General features: G+C 37.9%; 1 protein-coding gene across 2 annotated transcripts in view; it reads right to left on the bottom strand.

The window, feature by feature from the left end:
- Positions 1 to 20,328, bottom strand: part of USP32 (ubiquitin specific peptidase 32) — a 196,795-nt gene that overhangs the window by 9,014 nt on the left and 167,453 nt on the right. For both annotated transcript variants that reach the window (XM_052657209.1, XM_052657210.1), the window contains exons 19-29: positions 19,706 to 19,780; positions 19,077 to 19,215; positions 18,507 to 18,612; positions 16,874 to 17,047; positions 15,909 to 16,083; positions 15,255 to 15,406; positions 14,256 to 14,367; positions 12,849 to 13,060; positions 8,242 to 8,426; positions 6,982 to 7,068; positions 5,427 to 5,547 (exon numbers count right to left, since the gene is read on the bottom strand). In XM_052657209.1, the coding sequence (XP_052513169.1) occupies positions 5,427 to 5,547; positions 6,982 to 7,068; positions 8,242 to 8,426; positions 12,849 to 13,060; positions 14,256 to 14,367; positions 15,255 to 15,406; positions 15,909 to 16,083; positions 16,874 to 17,047; positions 18,507 to 18,612; positions 19,077 to 19,215; positions 19,706 to 19,780 (1,538 nt within the window). The remainder of the gene's footprint in view (positions 1 to 5,426; positions 5,548 to 6,981; positions 7,069 to 8,241; positions 8,427 to 12,848; positions 13,061 to 14,255; positions 14,368 to 15,254; positions 15,407 to 15,908; positions 16,084 to 16,873; positions 17,048 to 18,506; positions 18,613 to 19,076; positions 19,216 to 19,705; positions 19,781 to 20,328) is intronic.

Here is a 20,328-nt window from a genome sequence, read left to right as displayed (position 1 = left end):
TTTACAATTTTGAAATCCGAAAACAGCTTATATACGGGCTGGCTTTCAAGTCAAGGGTGTTGAGGTTAGGACATTTATTTTTTTAACAGGGACAGGGGACATTATTAGTATGCTGCAGGCTCTACAGAGGCTATGAGAAATAATATCACCGGAACACAGAGGCCAGACCTGGATTAAATAAGAAAGGGTACAGACAAACTCACCTTGAGAGGACAGTCACCAGGGCGTTAAAACCCAAAGCCACAATCATTTGCATGTTGATGCCAAGTCGTAACACAAGAGTTATCAAAACACCCTGTGTATGCTGAAGAGCAACTAAGCCCGTGCGCCACAACTATTGAGCCTGTGCTCAAAACCCTGGGAGCCGTGACCACTGAAGCCCTTGCGCCCTAACTCCTGTGCTCTGCAACGAGAAGCCTCTGCCATAAGCCCGAGCACCGCAACTGGAGAAAAGCCTGAACAGCAATGAAGACACGGCACAGCCAAAATAAATAAATAAACAAAATTATGGATATAAAAAAACACCATGTGTTTCATTACCTGTCTCTTGCCTCTTGGTGCTTTTTTATTTGACGTGGTTAACAAAAGGAATAGCAGACTCAAAAAAACCTGATTTTGCTAAGACCTGCCCAGACCTCTGTGGTCCTATTAACCAGCATGCTAGGCTCTGGAGCAAGGAGGAGGTCAACACGAGGAAGGAGGTGGCGTGGGAATCAGGAGGAAGCAGACACTAAGGGGCCTAGGATGCAACAGCAAGAAACTTTCCCTCTGCCATTCTTGGCTGCCACTTAGAAAGCAATTAGGAACCACGGCGGGTGAGGCACACATTGCATGACCGGCGGGTGAGGCACACATTGCATGACTATGAATGACCGTGAGACCACACACAGGGATCACATCCCAGGGTGGAGCCCGGACGAGCACAACAATGAATGGCTCTTTTTGGCAAAGGTCATACTCAGGTCCCTTCACCCTACTTGTTACTCCTCCCTTCCAGAGGTGAAATGGTTCTCTTTGCCCGAGGCAATTTCCCTCCAGTTTTCCTTCCTGAGCTCTCAGTTTAGAACAGCTTTCAGGTGTGACTTTTTCCCTGCATGAGATGGCTGAGTCAGAGGCTGTCAAATGTTTATATAAACTATCAAGGTTGGGGTTTGATCATGCAATGAAGAGTTTAGCATTGCATCACCAATCATTTCTAAAGAATTTATTTGAAAATGGGGAACTTCAAGGAAAACTCTTTCAGAAAGGAAATCTGGAATGACCTTGAGTCACTGGCTTCTGACACTTTCCCAGGGAAAACTGACATGCTTCAGAAGGAAACATGCTATATCATGGTGGTTAGAATCAGAGTAGAAAAAGAGGTATGCAGGGAAGGTCATGTGCACACTGCTGTATTTAAAATGGATAACCAACAAGGACCTATTGTATAGCACAGGGAATTCTGCTCAGTTACACACCAGCCTGGATGGGAGGAGGGTTTGGGGGAAAATGGATTACATGTGTAGGTATGACTGAGTCCCTTCGCTGTTCACCTGAGACCACCACAACACTCTTAATTGACTATGTCTCAGTACAAAATAAAAAGTTTAACGTTTAGGGGAAAAAAGAAAAAGAGGTATGTCAAATATAGTAGTGTCTCTTTTCTCACAGCCAGTTAAACATTACCTATATTATCTCTACCAGGGATGCTTTATGGCCAACCACAAATTACAGTAAGCAGGTAAAGAATGTTGACTTTTACTGACTACATTTTCTATATAACACACAGGCTAGACAGCTGGAAGAGACAGGAAGGAATGAGAAAATTGATGAAAAAACATATCTGCAGATGACAGTGATTTTTATTTATTAATAAAATTTCCCCTTGGGATCTAGCCCCAGATTCTCTATAATTACTCAAATAGTCTAAATTGCTTATTGGCACCCTCTTCCTTTATTTTTCTCTAAGTTGCCTGAAAGCTCATCCTTAGCCCCAAACATAAAATAATGAAGTAATAGCTTTCACACATTATAAGACTATTAGAAAAAGAGAAGATCTAAGAAGTAATATAGTTTAATTTTCTATTAATGAATATGAGATTCAAACAGGGAAAAATTTAAAAGAATAAGAATAACTGCCTATTTTTTTCCCTCCTTATCAAATAAAACATTCATGTAGAAATTTTGGAAAGCAGTAAAAAAAGTTAAAAGGCAGGACACCTTATAAAGGCAAACCGTCAAAATATTGGCAGATTTTCTTCAGCCCTTTTTATATGATATTTTTCAGGATATGCAATTTTATATCTTACTTTATAAAAAACTTCACATGATATTATTAGTATCTTTCCATGTATGGTGGTGTAAAAACTTCTGGTGATCATCATTTTCAGTGATTGCATAGTATTTTATCCAATCATTATACCATGCTTTATTTAACCACTCCTCTAATGTGAGAAAAATACAAGTTGCTTCTAGTTTTTTTTAACTACTTTAACAAATGCTATGATGAAATTTGTCAGCAAATCAAGAGTATTTCCCTAGGATAAACTCTTAAAAGGGAAATTACTAGAATAAAAAACGTAAAACATATATTTTACGGGGCCACATGAATAATCTCAAGTTTGAACCATGATATCTCTTTTGTCTAAGTGACTCTCCAAGCACATGCAGAAGCCACATGTAGGAAGATATGAGTCATGTGGCCCCATTCCCCAGAAAGGAAGGATATCTCACCAGCAGCTTGGTTTCCATGGTACCCTAAAAGCATCACTGAAAATGGAAGTGGAGTGACATTTAACAGGTCACACAGGTCCTTCTTCCTGTAAGTAGGATGTCCTATAGAGTTTTTCAGATTGCACATTGGGATTCTTAAAAAGGGAAGGAGATTTACAGCCAAATAGTTTTTCATCTTTGACAGGAGTATCTTGTCACAGTAATGTCCTGTCAGATTCTGTGCTAACAAAGATTTAAGAATCTTTCAGTTGCTAAAATTTTCCCTCTTCAAAGGAAGTGTGGTGGAGGTTACTGAATTAACCTTGCTCCAATGAGCAAAATCTGCCAAAACATCAACTTCTCTGCAGCTTCCTTTAGCCCAGTGGTCTTTCATTTGCCAACTATCCATAAAGAATACTCATTCTTGGTTAGTGAGAGCCTGAGGGTGTGTGGGGGCATAGTTAGGGTTCCAAACAGGGAATCTGGTCTGGAATTGGGAGTTCCCCCACTCCTCAACAGCACAGAAAGACAGAAAAGTCCATAGAGAACAGACTGTGGTGGCCAAGGGGGTGAAAAATGGTTGGGAGGTTTGAGATTTAGTTCAGTTCAGTCGCTCAGTCGTGTCCAACTCTTTGCGACCCCATGAACTGCAGCATGCCAGGCCTCCCTGTCCATCACCAACCCCCCGGAGTTCACTCAAACTGACGTCCATCAAGTCGGTGATGCCATCCAGCCATCTCATCCTCTGTCGTCCCCTTTTCCTCCTGCCCCGAATCCCTCCCAGCATCAGAGTCTTTTCCAGTGAGTCAACTCTTTGCATGAGCTGGCCAAAGTACTGGAGTTTCAGCTTTAGCATCATTCCTTCCAAAGAACACCCAGGAGTGATCTCCTTTAGAATGGACTGGTTGGTTAGCAGACGCCAACTATTATATATAGAATGGATAAACGACAAGGTCCTATTGCATAGCACCAGGCACTGTAGTCAGTACCCTGATTATAAACCATAATGGGAAAGAATGTATACATGTATAAGTAAATCACTTTGCTGGACACCAGGAACACAACACTGTAAGTCAACTATATTTCAAAAAAAAAAAAGAGAAAATTTAATTTTCATTACTACCTTATCTAAAGGGAATGTATTAAGAAACAGTGAAGGAAATTTCCATCAAGAGTCATATAAATGCAAAACCCACTGCATTTCTTCATGTGACTAAAACATCGCCGTTGATTCTGTTCCTTTTACTTCTCAATCGGATTCTTCCTATCTCTACACACAAGCTATCTAGTCAATCTTCCCTTCAAACATTTTTGCATATGGAGTTAGTGGAGTTAGTATTCTCTTGGAAGTTTTATTTTCAAAATTGAAGAACTGCTCTGGCCTGAGAGTGGCAGTAGAGGAATGCTAAGTGTGAAGAAGAGGCATGGAGATGTACTCTTAGGTGCCCCATTTTGAAACAGTCAACCCTTTCTCTAATTATTCTGACCACTATGTCTATTAAAGGTGGCAGCTATGTCCCTGGAATGCATCTGAGCTAAGTAATAGTGGTTACCAAATGCTGTCACTTCAATCTATCTTCTTACTTATGCCCAAACTTTGGTTTCAAGATGTACTATTAACATTTTCTTTACTTTCTTGGGCTCCAAAATCACTGCAGATAGTGACTGCAGCCATGAAATTAAAAGACATTTGCTACTTGGAAGAAAAGCTATGACAAACATAGACAGCATATAAAAGCAGAGACCTTATTATGCCAACAAAGGTCCATCTAGTCAAAGCTATGGTTTTTCCAGTAGTCATGTACGGATGTGAGAGTTGGACCATAAGAAGGCTGAGCGCTGAAGAGTTGATGCTTTAGAACTGTGGTGTTGGAGAAGACTCTTGAGAGTCCCTTGGACTGCAAGGAGATCAATCCAGCCAATCCTAAAGGAAATCAGTTCTGAATAATCATTGGAAGGACTAATGCTGAAGCTGAAGCTCCAGTACTTTGGCCACCTGAGGTGAAGAGCTGACTCATTAGAAAACACCCTGATGCTGGGAAAAACTGAAGGCAGGAGAAGGGGAGGACAGAGGACGGCCTCACTGGATGGACAGTGGACGGCCTCACTGACTCAACTGACATGAGTTTGAGCAAGCTTGGGAAGATTGTGAAGGACAGGGAAGTCTGGCATGCTGCAGTCCATGGGGTCGAAAAGAGTTGGACATGACTGACTGAACAACAACAGTACAATTAACTCATGTTTTGTGTGTGTGTGCGTGTGCGTGTGCGTGTGCGTGTGTGTGGTGGGGGGTGCTCAGTCATGTCCAACTCTTTTTGACCCCATAAACTGTAGCCCATGAGGCCCCTTTGTCCATGGAATTTTTCCAGGCAAGAATACAGGAGTCGGTTGCCATTTCCCACTCCAGGGGATCTTTCTGACCCTAGAATCGGACCAGAGTCTCTTGGGTCTCCTGCATGGGCAGGCGGATTCTTTACCACTAGTGCCATCTGTGAAGCCCCACAATTATCTCTACAAGTGGGAAAACTGAAACCACATAATCATGCTAATATATCTAAGTGCCACAGAGAATATCAATGAATATTTGTCTGGTTATTATTTAAATTATCTGAAAATAGAAACTGCATGATACAGTTAAGCTGGGGAAGATTTTACATATATTTTACATACAAAAAAAGTATATATTTTTATTTACATATAAAAACTGCCATCTTATGGTGACTTGGAGTACTTACCCTTTCCTGTGATGTTTGATAGCGGAGGTGAAGGGCTGTGGGGTCCCAATCCACAGCAATATAGGCATTTCCAATGAAAGCCCTGTCTTCCCCACAATCAATTTTACAGCCTCTGCAAAATCTAAAGGGGGGAAAAACAATCTACTGAGGAAAGAATAACTAAGGAGTCAAAATTTTGTTTATCAAAATTATTCTCCCTGGGAATTCCCTGGTGGTCCAGTGATTAGGACTTGGTGCTTACACTACCATGTCCCAGGGGTTCCATCTCTGGCCGGGAAACTAAGATCCTGCAAGTCATGGCCAAAAAATAAAAAATTCTTTTTCTACTTCTCTACTTTCCTTCTTGGGCATCGCAATTTGTCATGGGCTTCTAACTTCAGACTGATAAATGCATGAATATGTGTCAGTAATTATTATTAGTTCAGTGAATCACACTTAACACTTCTCAAATCTTTAGTTTTTCAAGGCATTTGATAACCAATTGTTAATCCACATGAATATGTGAAACTTCATGGCAAATAAATGATATGGGAAGTGGATATCTGAGATAATTTACCTCTCATGAAATTCTAAATTTACTTAATGCTTGAAGTTAGGACAACTTAGGGGGCATGCTGCTGCTGCTGCTGCTGCTGCTAAGTCGCTTCAGTCGTGTCCGACTCTGTGCGACCCCATAGACGGCAGCCCACCAGGCTCCCCCATCCCTGGGATTCTCCAGGCAAGAACACTGGAGTGGGTTGCCATGTCCTTCTCCAGTGCATGAAAGTGAAAAGTGAAAGCGAAGTCACTCAGTCATGTCTGACTCTTAGCGACCCCATGGACTGCAGCCTACCAGGCTCCTCCATCCATGGGATTTTCCAATGCCTATTTCCTTGTTTGTCAAATAGCACATTAAATACATATAAAATTTATGAGTGGGTAGGAACCATGACACGGAGAAGGCAATGGCACCCCACTCCACTACTCTTGCCTGGAAAATCCCAGGGACGGGGGAGCCTGGTGGGCTGCCGTCTATGGGGTTGCACAGAGTTGGACACGACTGAAGCGACTTAGCAGCAGCAGCAGCAGGAACCATGACAAAGGCTGTGGCTTTATTGCCGATACAACTCAAGTTTGCTAAGGCTATTACAGTTCTCTGAAACCTGACTTCAGCACTCAGGCATTTTCCAAGCTGGAACACTAATGACTAATCAATCTCTATAACTTTTCTTAAAACCAAAAATAGACTTCCAGTAAGGTCTAGTAAATAGAATATGTTTTACCGAACTCAGAATTGCTAAACTGATTTATAAGGAGCAGAAGGTATTGAATGATAAATGTTGATCATAAACTATGAATCTGATGAGGATTGTAGAGTTAACAAAATCAGCTAAGTCTCAAGAGCAAAACTTAGCTATAGACCTCACAGGGAAGAGATGAATGAAGAACTCCTAAGTTTATTTCAAGCTTCCCATTACTACTTATTACGTCTAAAAATTGGAAAGCTTATGAAAAAGGTATAATATCTGAAGCTGCAATTCTACTAACATTTTTCTTTTGCAGAAGGTGACTTTACCTGTACCATGGGCACCAAGCACAGGAGTTCCCATCTTTCTGCACAACTCGTAGAGTAAATGGATACTGATAACCCATACTGTCATCACTGAAACAGAACATAAAGAGTGTAAGAAACATTTCTTATCTGGAGTCTCTTTCATCTTCTCTGAAGTAACCTTAAAAAGGGGCATCTGTCAGAGCAGTATGCTCACAATGACAGCTCCATGCTGGTTATCCTAACCCATTAACTTCAGCCCTGCACAGCTGTACTCAGGGCTCCTTGTTTGTAGAGGGGAAACACAGCAGACTGCCAGATGTCTCTGACAGAGTCCATGTGGTCCATGGAAATTTCATAAAATAAGCTAATCATGAGATTGAATGCTAGTTATCTTTCAGCCCTAATTCTATCAAAAGATTTAATTCACATTAAACCAGACTCCTCCTATGACAAGAACACGGATACAACACAGGAGAGTGAAAGGTCACAATGGTTTCAGAGGAGTTGACTGACTATATATTTAGAAGCTTCTTTAATCAGAATCCCTGATGTGGTACATGACAGACATCCCTTTTTCCTTGTCTTAACTATCTAAAGCTATAAGCTATATAACATATTTAGAATAATGTCTTAACTGCAAGATAGCTTTATGAGTTCTCCGACTACAAAAAAAAAAAAACAAAAAAAACTATTCATCCTTGCCCCAGTAAGAAGCAATACAAAGAATATAACATAAGAGCAATATACTTTATGGATCATTCGGCAATTTGTAGTGGCTATTACATGACTGCTAAAGGTAATGAAACTGTGATAAGGACTCATGGTTGTAAGGGCAACCATTGTAAGGGCAAGAATGAGTATTATGCCTGTCACAGCAGTTCCCATCTTTCTAATTCGTTGACTGAATGATTATGGATAGCCCATGTTGTCCAGTATCATGTCAGTGATAACTAGGTCAATGGCAAGTAAGGAATGCAAAGAAAGATAAAGAGAGAAAACAGCCAGCTAAAACTCCAGCACAGAACTGTACAACAAATCTCTTCTAAAAAATTTCTTTATTACAATACTTGCCAGAAAGATTTAGGTAAGAGATTATAAGGATTATAGGACTCTGGAATGTTTAGGTGGTGAAAGGAAGGTGTAGCGTCTCTCCTACTCAGAAAACCAAAACAAATAAATGGTTGAATTGTAGTGAGTCCTATAAATCACCCAGAATAAACATAAATTCTCCTTTTTCTACATTTGGAAACTGTAGATCTAGGAAGATGCCCAGAGACTCACCAATCCTGAGCATGATTACTAGCTTCCTGAGGTGGGAGTGGGCTGGCTAATCGTGACACTTGAATCCAAACCGCATCATACAGGTCTTTCTTCCGGGTATGCACAGTACATGGAACAATCAAAGGCATTCCAAAAAGGCTGGGGCGATTCTTCTGAGATGACAGGAAATACAGTTCTGTCCTCATCTGTAAGTACAAACAAGAGAAGAGTGAGCTGAGAAGAGGCCTCTGATTCCTCTCTTTTGTTCTTCTAGGACTGCCCCGAACAGGCATCACTACCATTTTCAAATCAGTCACTATCACACTTCTCTTTATTTACAGAACTATCTTTTATTAAAATGTGAAGAGAATTGTTATTCAAAGTGGAGACACTGAAGGGGTGCCAATTTCACAGTTGCTCTCTATCAAACTTGGGTTTTCAGCATATAATATTTTCAAATTACGTAGTTTTCTCTGATAAACATTTCTCACATACACTGAATCATATATAAAAATTTTTTAAATCATATTTTAATTATATGATGGAATAAAAGGTTAACTATTGAAATGTTTGCTCTGAGTATGTTAAAGGAGATTTTTATCACTTCTTAACACGTGAGATACTGCACAGAATTAGCCTGGAAATGGTGACTTAAAACAAAAGTTTAGTATAATAGAAAAGCTGCTGGGAGTTAGTTACAGGATTATTAAAAAAATCTGCTGAGCACCTGGACATTTAATTCTTTAAATTTGAACTTTATGTAGTAGAAAAGCTAAGCCAACAACTTATAAACTCACTAGTTTTCTACGTGGAAGACTCTTATTTCAGATCCCCAAGTATTTTATTTTGCTGTTATTCACTTAAGATTATTAGCTAAATACATGATTTTAAGACCCCATTTCATGTATTGGTGGTTATATTATTATAAGACCTATAGAAAGCAGACATAGTTCAGAACTATTTTTTAAAAATCAAAAAACTTTGATTAGTTTTTCTCTTATTATACCCTTCTTCCACTCCAACTCTCAGTAGATGACTTATGTTACTAAATAACTGAGATCATTTAAGCAACCATCTCTTTCCTCTACTCTCCTCAGTGTCATTTCCCTTCTAAACTCCTATGATTCTCCTCCTCTCGGAGGTAACTTCTTCCAGGGCCCTGTGGCCTATACCTCCCAAACCTGCTCGCTTCTTCATGGGATAATGCTCCCAGCTTTACTGTACAGGAATCTTTCTTTGGTTCTATCCTAACAACTTCTTTAATCTGAAAAATCTCACTTGACCTAACTGTGCTAAATTCTTGCCCTATTTCTTTACTTGGTTACTAGGCCAAACTTCTCAGTTTTCATTCTTTCCAATGTCTCTAGTCCATGTAGCCACTTCTTTCTTTCCTTTTTTGAAGTTGACTTCCCTTTAGTAGTTGTGTCAACACAACACTATTATTTCTCCCTTTATTCTCTGATATTCTTGCTTATGTTACCTTGCCTTATTCCTCTTCTTTCTCTATCTTGTAGAAGGGAGTAGAAGACAAATAAACTATTTTCAAAGTAATTCAATCATGAGATCAAAGTGTCTGAAAAAAGAAGGTGGCAACGAAAATGAAGGAAAATGGTAAATTCAAGTAGTATTTTGAAAGAAGAATTTAAAAGGCATGATATACTACACATAGAGTTTCAGAAGAAAAGGGTGGAAAAAATCTAAGAACATCTCTAGCCTTGAGCCTTTAACATGGAAGGATGGCATTGCCTTTCACATAATGAGAAAGGGAGTTGACTTGGGACAGATGGTAAAATCGATTTTCAGTTCAGTCGTTCAGTCATGTCCGACTCTTTGAGACCCCAAAATTGCAGCACACCACGCCTCCCTGTCCATCACCAACGCCCGGAGTTCACTCAAACTCATGTCCATTAAGTCGGTGATGCCATCCAGCCATCTCATCCTCTGTTGCCCCCTTCTCCTCCTGCCCCCAATCCCTCCCAGCATCAGAGTCTTTTCCAGTGAGTCAACTCTTTGCATGAGGTGGCCAAAGTACTGGAGTTTCAGCTTCAGCATCATTCCTTCCAAAGAAATCCCAGGGCTGATCTCCATTAGAATGGACTGGTTGGATCTCCTTGCAGTCCAAGGGACTCTCTAAAGTCTTCTCCAACAACACAGTTCAAAAGCATCAATTCTTCAGCGCTCAGCTTTCTATACAGTCCAACTCTCACATAGATTTTAGGCACTCCCCAAAGAAGCTACTAGATTATGAAGTAAACTGGAAACAGGGAACTGGTTAAAAGGTAAAAATTTAGAGCAGACTTTATGGTCCAATAATTACAAAAAAATCTGTATATAATGCTTTAAGCACTTACCAACCACTTTATATAACATACATGATAGATGAAGGGAGCTGTTTTGTAAGAAAGATTTTTTAAAAATACATCAGAGTTCTTAATATTTAATCTGATAATGCTTTGTTTAAAGAAATGGGGAAATGCACGAATCACCCCAATGATCTTAGCTGATGGGACTGTGCTTAAACAAGATTTAAGCTGCACTTAAACAAAATTCTAAGACACAAATATATCCCTTAATTCTCTAGGATGTTTACTCAAACAACCCTGTCTAGAAAATGATCCATAGAGCATCATCTACATGGTCAGAAAAATCACTTTTACTTGGGAGTTACTAATTCAAAGGGAAAATGTACATTTCAAAGAATTATCACAAAGTAATTAGCTGTGTAATCACCGATCAGGTCAAGAAGCAATTCGGTCAGCACTCCAAAGCCTTCCTCGAGCTTCCTCCTAAAGGTAACAGTTTTTCTGAATTTTATGGTAATTATATCTTTGCTTTTCTTTGTTTTATACCCTATGAATAATAAACAGTAAATTTCATCTTCCCTGTCTCTAACATTTTATTTATAAATATATTATTTCATTCTTTTTTGTTTCTGACTTCTTTCTTGCATTATGTTTATGAAATTCGTTTATGTTGGGAATAAGCATAAATTCACTCGTTCTCAACGCTGCATAACATTCTATGACTACGACTCAACTGCCTTACCCTTTCTACCACTAATGGACATTTTAAAAAACACAAAATAGAATGGTGGAATTATTTATCTTCAGTTAGAAAACTTAGTTTTCCAAGTAGCTGTATTAATGTGCACTCATCAGCAGTGTATGAGAGCTCTTGTTGGTAATATGAGTTACAAACATCTTCTACTCCGTAGCTTGCCTTTAATTCTTTTAGTGATGTCTTCTGATGAAACTGAAGTTCTTAGTTTTAATGATGTCCAATTTAACACTCTTTCCTCTTATATTTAGTGCTTTCTGTGTCCTACTGAAGAAGTTTACCCCCCTAAACCAAGGCCATGAACATATTCACCTTTGTTTTGCCTTCATATTTAACTCTACAGTCCACCTGCAACTGATTTTTATGTGGTGAGATGTAGGTATGTCAAGTTTCACATGGATACCCAATTATCCCAGGACCATTTACCAAATGAGTTGTCTTTTATTGCTCTGTAATGCCATCTTTGTTATAAATCAAGTGCCCAAACATGTGTGAACCTGTTGGGGGGCTATTTTATTTCATTGGTCTATTTGCCTTTTCTCATACCACTATCACAATGTCTCAAATATCACTGTTTAATAAAATCATGATATCTGATGGTTCAATTCCTCATTCTTTGTTCTTCAAGACTGCTTTGGTTATTTTAGTGCTTTGCACTTCCATATATTAGAATCAGCTTATGAAGTTATACACACACACAAGTATAACACACAGAGTTTGCATTTTTATTGGGATTGTGTTTTGAATCTATAGATCTGTTTGTGGAGAATTGTTATTTTTGAAATATTGAGTCTTCTAATCCATGAGTGCATGCTCTGTTGCTTCAGGCATGTCCAACTCTTTGTGACCCTATGGACTGTAGCCCTCCAGGCTCCTCTGTCCATGGGATTCTCCAGGCAAGACTACTTGAGTGGGTTGCCATCCCATGGACATAGTCTATTTCTTCAAACTGAGTCTTCTTTAATTTCTAGCAATAATATTTTATTGTTTTCTACATAGGTATCTTGTATATATTTTTTAAAGTTTATTTTCAGGTATTTACAAGTTGGAAGAGGCAAAAAGGATTCTCTCCTAAAACCTGTGGAGGGGCACAACCATGTTGATGCCTTGATTTCAGACTTCCGGTCTTCAGAACTGTGAAAGAATTAATTTCTGTTGTTTTAAGCCACCAAGTTTGTGCCAATTTGCTATAGCAGTCCTAGGAAACAACTTGTCTTGCCTAGGAATCTTCTTGTTTCTCTGTCCAAAACAAACAAAACTTTATCTAAGGCATCCACACTTATATGGTAACGAAGATGTACACGCTGACATGAACATATAGGAGTCACAAACTTTCTAGAGACAACAGTATTCCGACGCACCAGCTGTCTTGTTGCTGCTTAATGTGAGTGAGGAATATCATTTCCTATGTAGGCTGTCAGATGTGATACTAGATCCTGGCTGTAATCACTTAGAACAGCATACACAACACATTGAAAGTGCACACACTGAAGATGTTGCCAAGGCAGAAACTGCTGTTTCATAAATAGCACTGGCAAGACCAAAAGTAATTTGCCTAAAATTAAACTAACCATTTTCCGGTGGACTGCAATGATGTAGCCTGTAAAGGAACTGTCAGGAAGAGATGGCATATGACCATTCACCATTCCATTTGTGAAGTTTTTCTCAGTTCCACATGGCACAACAGTGTTTGGCATTCCATTGGGAATGAATATTGGTCGAGGCAGGTCCCCATTGGTGGTCAGGGTGAACATTCCGTTTGTAGATGGGGAGGAGGAGAAATCTACAAATTCAAAGGTAAGCACAGCATCATAAGTTTGTCTTTTGCTCTTTATCTTTGCTCTTTTCTCAAACATTGCTTGGACCCAGACCACTGACAATCTCTTTTAACACAGGACCGGAAGTAATCATAGGTCAAATAATTCTAGATTAACTGGAAGATTTTCATTTTATAATTTACTTTTATTACTAGTAATTTTGATTAAATGACTAAACAAGAGTAACTGCTAGAAAGAGTAAGTGGAATTTTTACAACAATCTTTATCGGTCCTATGTTGTGGCATGAAAATAGTTCTGCTTTTCTTTTTCTTATCCTCAAAAAATTCATTTCTCCATGTAGTCTCTAGCCAGATATTTTACAAACATTTTATTTTTAAAAACACCTGCAGAGAACTCCCATCTGCTCCCTGCCCCCACATAAGCTCAGTCTCCCCCATTAGCACTCTCCCCCACCAGAATGAAACATTTGTTATAACTGATGAAAGAGGTTGCTTTTTAAATTACAAATGCATTTTCTTAGTTTTACTAGCCACAGTTCAAATGCTAAACAGTTGTGACTATTGGATACTCTATTGGATGGCAAAGATTAAAGAAAGTTTTCATCATTGCAGAGAGTTCTATAGGACAGTGATATAAATGATATAAACAAAAAAGCAATAATAAATCATCCACCAACCCACCATCAGTACTATCTACTGAGCACTAATGAGAGGAGCCCCCTTCTCTTTGAAGCCTTCGATAGCTGGGAAATCTAATTATCAACAATAAAAAGAAGAGACGATGGCCAAGAAGACTAACTGGATGACCATATTAAATTATATGAATGACCATATAAATATCAGAGTATAAACAAATTTATTTTTTAGTCAAATTCACTATTCTGTTTTCTAAAGCACATTTCTCTCATACCATCTGTTGCCATGTTAGTATTAGATAAGAGAGTTAAAAGATCTGAATTCCAGTGGTAGATTTAGCTAAGAACTACCTATCCAACTTAGGTTCTCTGAATTTTAGGTTCCTCATCAATAAAATGAAGAATTTAAGATGATCACTACGGTTTCCTACAGGCGCCAAAATTCTTCTGCTGTAAATTTTTTTCTCTAATATTTTTAGCCTAAACAAAAGCCGAAAAAGAATGACAACCCTTAGACTATTATTCAAAGCTAAAATCATGAGAAAGAGCTCTAGTTCTCTCTTACCTGTCTGTATTGGACTAGAAGCTGAAACTGGAGATCCAGGGATGGGAATTTCAAATGCACACAAAAATCCACTCACTGAGAGCCGTACTTTCTGGTTGTCCTGAGGAAAATTCTACAGAAAAAGAAGCAAGAGGAGAAGAGGGAGATGTTTCAGATAAAATGGAGAATCATCTCTGATATATTTGAAGCAAATGTCTTAGATTCTTTTCTCAGTAAAGCAAACAAGATGTCTGAATAAATTTTCTAAAATAACTAAAAGATGCAGGTTTGATAAACTGAATGAAAACTAACCTTATTGGAGGAACCATTATCCCCTTTCATAGGAAGGAAGTATGATGTGTATAACTGACTTAAATTTTGCCCTTCATTTCAAAAATCTAAACCCCAAATCCCCAAAGATCTCATCTCTGCATTTCACATGAAAAAAAATGTTAAGGAGGCAGGAGTTTGTTTAAAAATCCTGAAGATGAATATAAATAATACCAATGGCAGGAACTCAATTTAGGGCAACTTATTTATTGAATTGCTTCTCTCTCTAGCTGGTATGGAGGAAGAAGTGATTTGCATCACTTTGTTTTTACCCTCTTAGTGTGTTTAAAGCCAGGTATATATATTTATAAATAAGTACTAAGAACACACATTCATAAATACGTAAAATACTTAAAGAATTCTAGGAAAAGTAGTAACACATAAGAGGGTAAAACAAAGCACTGGCGGTCCTTGGGGTAAATTTAGACTGTACTGACATAGGTGGATCGCTCCATATAGGTAGCTCTGGGCTTACATGTTTCTCTTCATTAAAAATATCACCATCATTTTACTCTTTTAGTTTGGTGGACAACTCTTTTAGTTTCTTCTAGAATGAAAAGCATTACAATTTTTTTTCCAGTTTTCGTTGTGTTTTATTATCTCCCTTGGTCATTTAACACAATAATTAATTGAGAAAACTGTGATTTTTGAAGGAATCAAGGGTTTCCCAGGGAGAATAGTTAATATCACCTTTATGTTGGAACCATGTACTTCGGCAAGAAGGATTTGTTCTGATTTAAGTCCACAGAGATCGCTCAGCTGTTTTTTTAAACCTGTGTACTTTTCATCCATATTCAGTCTTAGTCCATATCGTACAGGGGTAGTACCATCCAGCTTAATAACTAGTAAAGAGAAAAGATTTTTATTAGTAAAATTCAGGTTTCACTGAAAGCTTTATACCTGTGTGAGACTTGCAACTAGTAAACATTTGTCTAGAATTTTTATTTTATATGTACACACTACAACAGATAGTGTTTAAAATAATATTAAGTGAAATCATTATTTTTGTATGTTTACTCGATAAAGAAGTGTGAGTGGCTTTGCAAGATTTTTCAAGAGAACTTCTGGCACATTTAAAATTAAGAGAACTCAATGAGCACAAAAGTGGAGGCATGTTCAAGTCTTTCAAACCTCAAATCATGCCTGAAACCAGACTTGTTATCATTACAGAACACTGTAAATCAATTATACTCCAATAAAATTTTTAAAAAACTATAACATGCTGACTACCAATCTCTATGAGAACTTACTATGAACAAATGACTAAACTTACCAATTCAAGCTGACTGAATACAAGGTAACAAACAAAGGAATTAAATAATGTTTCAGAACTTTGTGACTTACCTGTTATTTCTAAGTGCATGTAACTGTCCATTGGTAGTGGCAAAGACAAAAAATTGAAAGGGTCAAATCGGACACTTATATGCCCACATGTCTTGCATTTGACTTGGGACCTTAGCTGCCCATGGAACAAATCCACAACAATTGATCTATTTCTCCTTAGATGATTATCCCAGGCCTAGGAAGAAAAAAGATTAGAGAACTTTTTTATCCCCTCCAAATTCAAAAGATAAGCTTTTCTCCAAAAATTCAAGGCAATGGTTAAATGTATTAGATTTAATGTCAAGATTATAATCCTTAAATTTTCCTTCAAAAATAAGCTTTCTGTCTATAGATTTACAAGTCAGGTATGTAATTTCTACTATATTGCCTGCTGAGAAAGTAAAGAAAGCCAGTGACTGAATAGAATGTAATTCTTTTTTTTTTTTGGCCACACCATGCAGCACTCGGATCTTAGTTCCCTAAGCAGGGATCCAACCTGGGCCCCCTGCAATGAGAGCGTGGACTCTGCCACTGGACTGCCAGGAAATTCCTTAGAATGTGTTTCTTTTTTGCTCAATATATAAAATACTAAATTCAGATGAAAAATCCTACTTTCTTTTCTTTCTTTTTACCATGGTAACAATGGTGAGTTCTTTGTCCATTAAAGGCACATAAAATATGCTTATTAGTCACTATACACATTACTTTAGCAATTATGGGGACTCCTAAAGTTCTACTGAATAATTATTCCTACATCCTCTCCCCAAAATATGTGATGTAAAAGGGAAACATTTTTCTATGTTCATTAAGGATACTTTGTTTTAGGATTATAGAACAAGAAATAAGCAGAGAATTATAAAATTCCTTCATTTTCACAGTAAAATTCTGATCACAGAACACTTTAGTCAGCATTTAAGTTGCGTAAAACTTATTTGGGGCCAGAATATTTTATCTGTGCTTACATTAGAAACTCAAAAGTGACAAACCTCTGCAGCTACTTCCCAGTCTGGTCTGCCATCACTGTCCTTTAGTTCCACATATGGCTTCTCATGGACTCGGTTGAGATCTTCATGCAGACCATCCAAGAGAAAAGCCAGAAGTTCTTGGGAGTCTTGTTGTTGGAACCCATTAAACCTGGGAGCATATTTTGCTATGGTCCACTATAAATGTAAAAGGAATCAAACTCGTTATTTGCTAGCCCCCCAAATTGAGAATGACCATACCCATAATTCAATCAGAGACATGAGAATAAGTAAACTATACAGTCCACGGGATCCTCCAGGCCAGAATACTGGAGTGGCCAGCCATTCCCTTCTCCAGGGGATCTTCCCAACCCAGGGATCGAATCCAGGTCTACCAAACTGCAGGCGGATTCTTTACCAGCTGAGCCACCAAGGAAGCCCAAGAATACTGGAGTGGGTAGCCTATCCCTTCTCTAGCAGATCTTTCCAACCCAGGAATCGAACTGGGGTCCCCTGCACTGCACATGGATTCTTTACCAGCTGAGCTACCAGGGAAGCCCAAACAATATAGTACTTAGTCTATTTCAGCAAACATATTTTGGATAATCAGGAAATTTTTCTAATCTTTATATCAAATGATGCTCCCCCAGCCCACTAAAAAAAGTATCATGGCTAGTCCCATGTCCTGGTTTAGTATCAATATAGGCAAACAGTTCTTTAGGTACATAGATGCTATTTAAGATACAAGATGAAAATATTAAAATAGCATGTGGTCACATTGGAAGATTCCCTGTTTTCTTTTACAATTAACTTTTCTGGTGTTGTTGTATCCTAACTTTTATTATTAGAGGCAGAATAGCCCAGTATTCAACTGTGAGGACTTACTAACTAGCTTTCAACCTTGGATAGGCTACTTAACTGCTATTAGCCTTAGTTTCCTGAGCCATAAAATGGGGATCATAACACTGCTTTATATTATGGGGCCATTTAGAAGATTAAATGAGTTAATACACATAAAGTAATCAGACAGTGGCTGGTAAGTGATAAGTAGCCAAATTTTTAGTTACTATAATTAGTAATTTTTAACCTAAAAAGCTTTTGCCTTGCCTTTAAAAAAAATTATTTATTTATTTGGCTTCACCAGGTCTTAGCTAGAGCACACAGACCAATCTTCATTGCGACATGTGGGATCTAGTTCCTTGACCAGGGATCAAACCCAGGCCCCTTGCATTGGAAGCAAGGAATCTAATAAACCACTGGACCACCAGGGAAATGTACTGAGTATCATTAATTAGACTCAGGGCTACCTTGCAGTTAGAATACTGATAATAGTGAAGGTCAAAAAAGGAAAAGTTTACTATATACACACACTATATTTACTTGTATACATATACAAGTAAAATACCTGATAAGTTAGTAAAATGAATGAAATTTCCAAATTTAGACTGTACTTCTGAACAAATTTAGACTGTACTTCTGAACTTTTTCTATCTACTATGTCTATAAGAGTATTTTGCTTATATTTGAACAAGTAAAAGTTTATGTCTATGAAAGATCCAAAAACATTAAGCTAAAATTAAAAGATAAATATAAAAAACAAAGAAAATTAAACAGTTGCTTAAGACTTAATACCCTTATATTATTTTAACATGCTTACCCGAAGCTTTAATGGGGCGACATTCTTCTGAGTTCCACTCCAAAGCTCCTGTACTAAATCCCCATAGCATTTAGCCATATGCCCCTTCATACCAATGGGATTTGTCCTACAAGTTTTGAGAGGAAAATGTATTGTTTAATGATTCTTATAAATCACAATCATGTGAACACAGAAATGCCTAGTATCTGTTTTCTCACATCAAAATACATTTTCAAAACAAGAGAAGCAACATTTGGTCCTTGTCCTTTAGTTGCTTCAGTCATGTCTGACTCTTTGCAACCCCATGGATTGTAGCCCACCAGGCTCCTCTGCCATGAAATTCTCAGGCAAGAATACAGGAGTGGGTTGCCATTTCCTTTTCCAGGGGATCTTCCTGACCCAGGGATTGAACCCATGTCTCCTGCATTGGCAGGCAGATTCTTTACCACTAAGCCACTAGGGAAGCTTACTTCATGCTTAACAGGGCATGAAGAATTTTCTCCCTCAGGGTGAATAAAGAACAGATTTAGGTAATATTGGGTTCATATCAAAATTACGAAAGTTAAGAGCCAATGACTCAAGGAAGATTACCTGTTGAGTTCATAAAGATGTCTCCCTGAGATAAAATACTGTGTCAGTGGCTGCGTGTTACTAACACACTGGATGCTTGAATTCATGAAGCATGTATTTCCCAGGTTACTCAGACCTGTGGCCCCCTTTTCTGTAGGAACTGGAACAAACAATATGAGAACAGAAGCCTAGCTGCAGCAAGATGTCATAGACCAAACGGTTATTTGTATTCAATGCAATGATTTTTATAATTTTTCTAATTGGTTAAATGGAGATAATAATTTTCTGTTGGGTCCTGAACTGTTAAAGTAGGAGTTTTTCATGGAGCCTCACCGGCAATCACGATAATCTACTGGATCTATGCTCATCCGTGCTCTGGAAGTAGCAATGATTCTCTTCAACTGCTCTGACAGTTTTTTAGAGTTCAAACAATTCTCTCCTAGAATTGTTATCTTTTAAAATGAATAAATAATTTAATTGCAAGGTTAGAAAGAAATGTGATGCTTCAGGAAAAAGAAAAATAAGAGGGGGCCTAATCACTATTGAGCTGGAAAGCTACAATTTGTTAACACTTCAACAGTTGAAAGAAGAAAACATAAAATAATAATTTTAAGATCATCTGTTTAAAAAGAAATACAGTGGAAACTTACCCTTGTGTCTGTCTATTTTACTACTGTTTGCTATAAAGGACATTTCTTCAGGCCAACTCATATCTTTGTTGCGAACTAGAAAGATAATAATGTGTTAATCTCTTATCCAATCAAATCACACCCACTCAAGTGTTCTGTTTAAAAACAAAAACTTATTTCTAAACCAGAAACTGAAAAAAAATTTCTTTTGGTAACTGGCTCTGAAACCATTCCAATTCTTTAGACAGGGGGCTTTATAGTCAGTGATTAGAATTAATTAGTAAACTAATTCCTCAATTGCATACCTGAAGTAAAATTATACTCAACCTTCAATAGAAGGAGTTAAAATTCTTAAGCCTAAAACACTGGAACTATCACAATTCTTTCTTCTTTCTTTTTTACAATTCTTTCTTAAATGGTGAAGCTGCCAGAGTATTCATTTTAATACAAAGGCAGCTAGGAACATTTCATGAATCTTGAGAAAAGACACACTAAATTTTCAGTGATTTGTACATGCCAGTGTGTAAATGTATGCTTACTTGAGCTAAGCTTTCTTGATCAGTGTTGAGGACTAATGAAAAGCCTGCATCACTAACAATGCAAGAATGTTAATCTCCTCATTCAAAGTCAAGGAGGCAGCTTGA

The sequence above is a fragment of the Budorcas taxicolor genome, chromosome 19 (assembly GCF_023091745.1).
Source record: "Budorcas taxicolor isolate Tak-1 chromosome 19, Takin1.1, whole genome shotgun sequence".
NCBI lineage: Eukaryota > Metazoa > Chordata > Mammalia > Artiodactyla > Bovidae > Budorcas > Budorcas taxicolor.
Note: the sequence above shows the minus strand (reverse complement) of the source record. Positions and strands in the feature narration are given on the sequence as shown.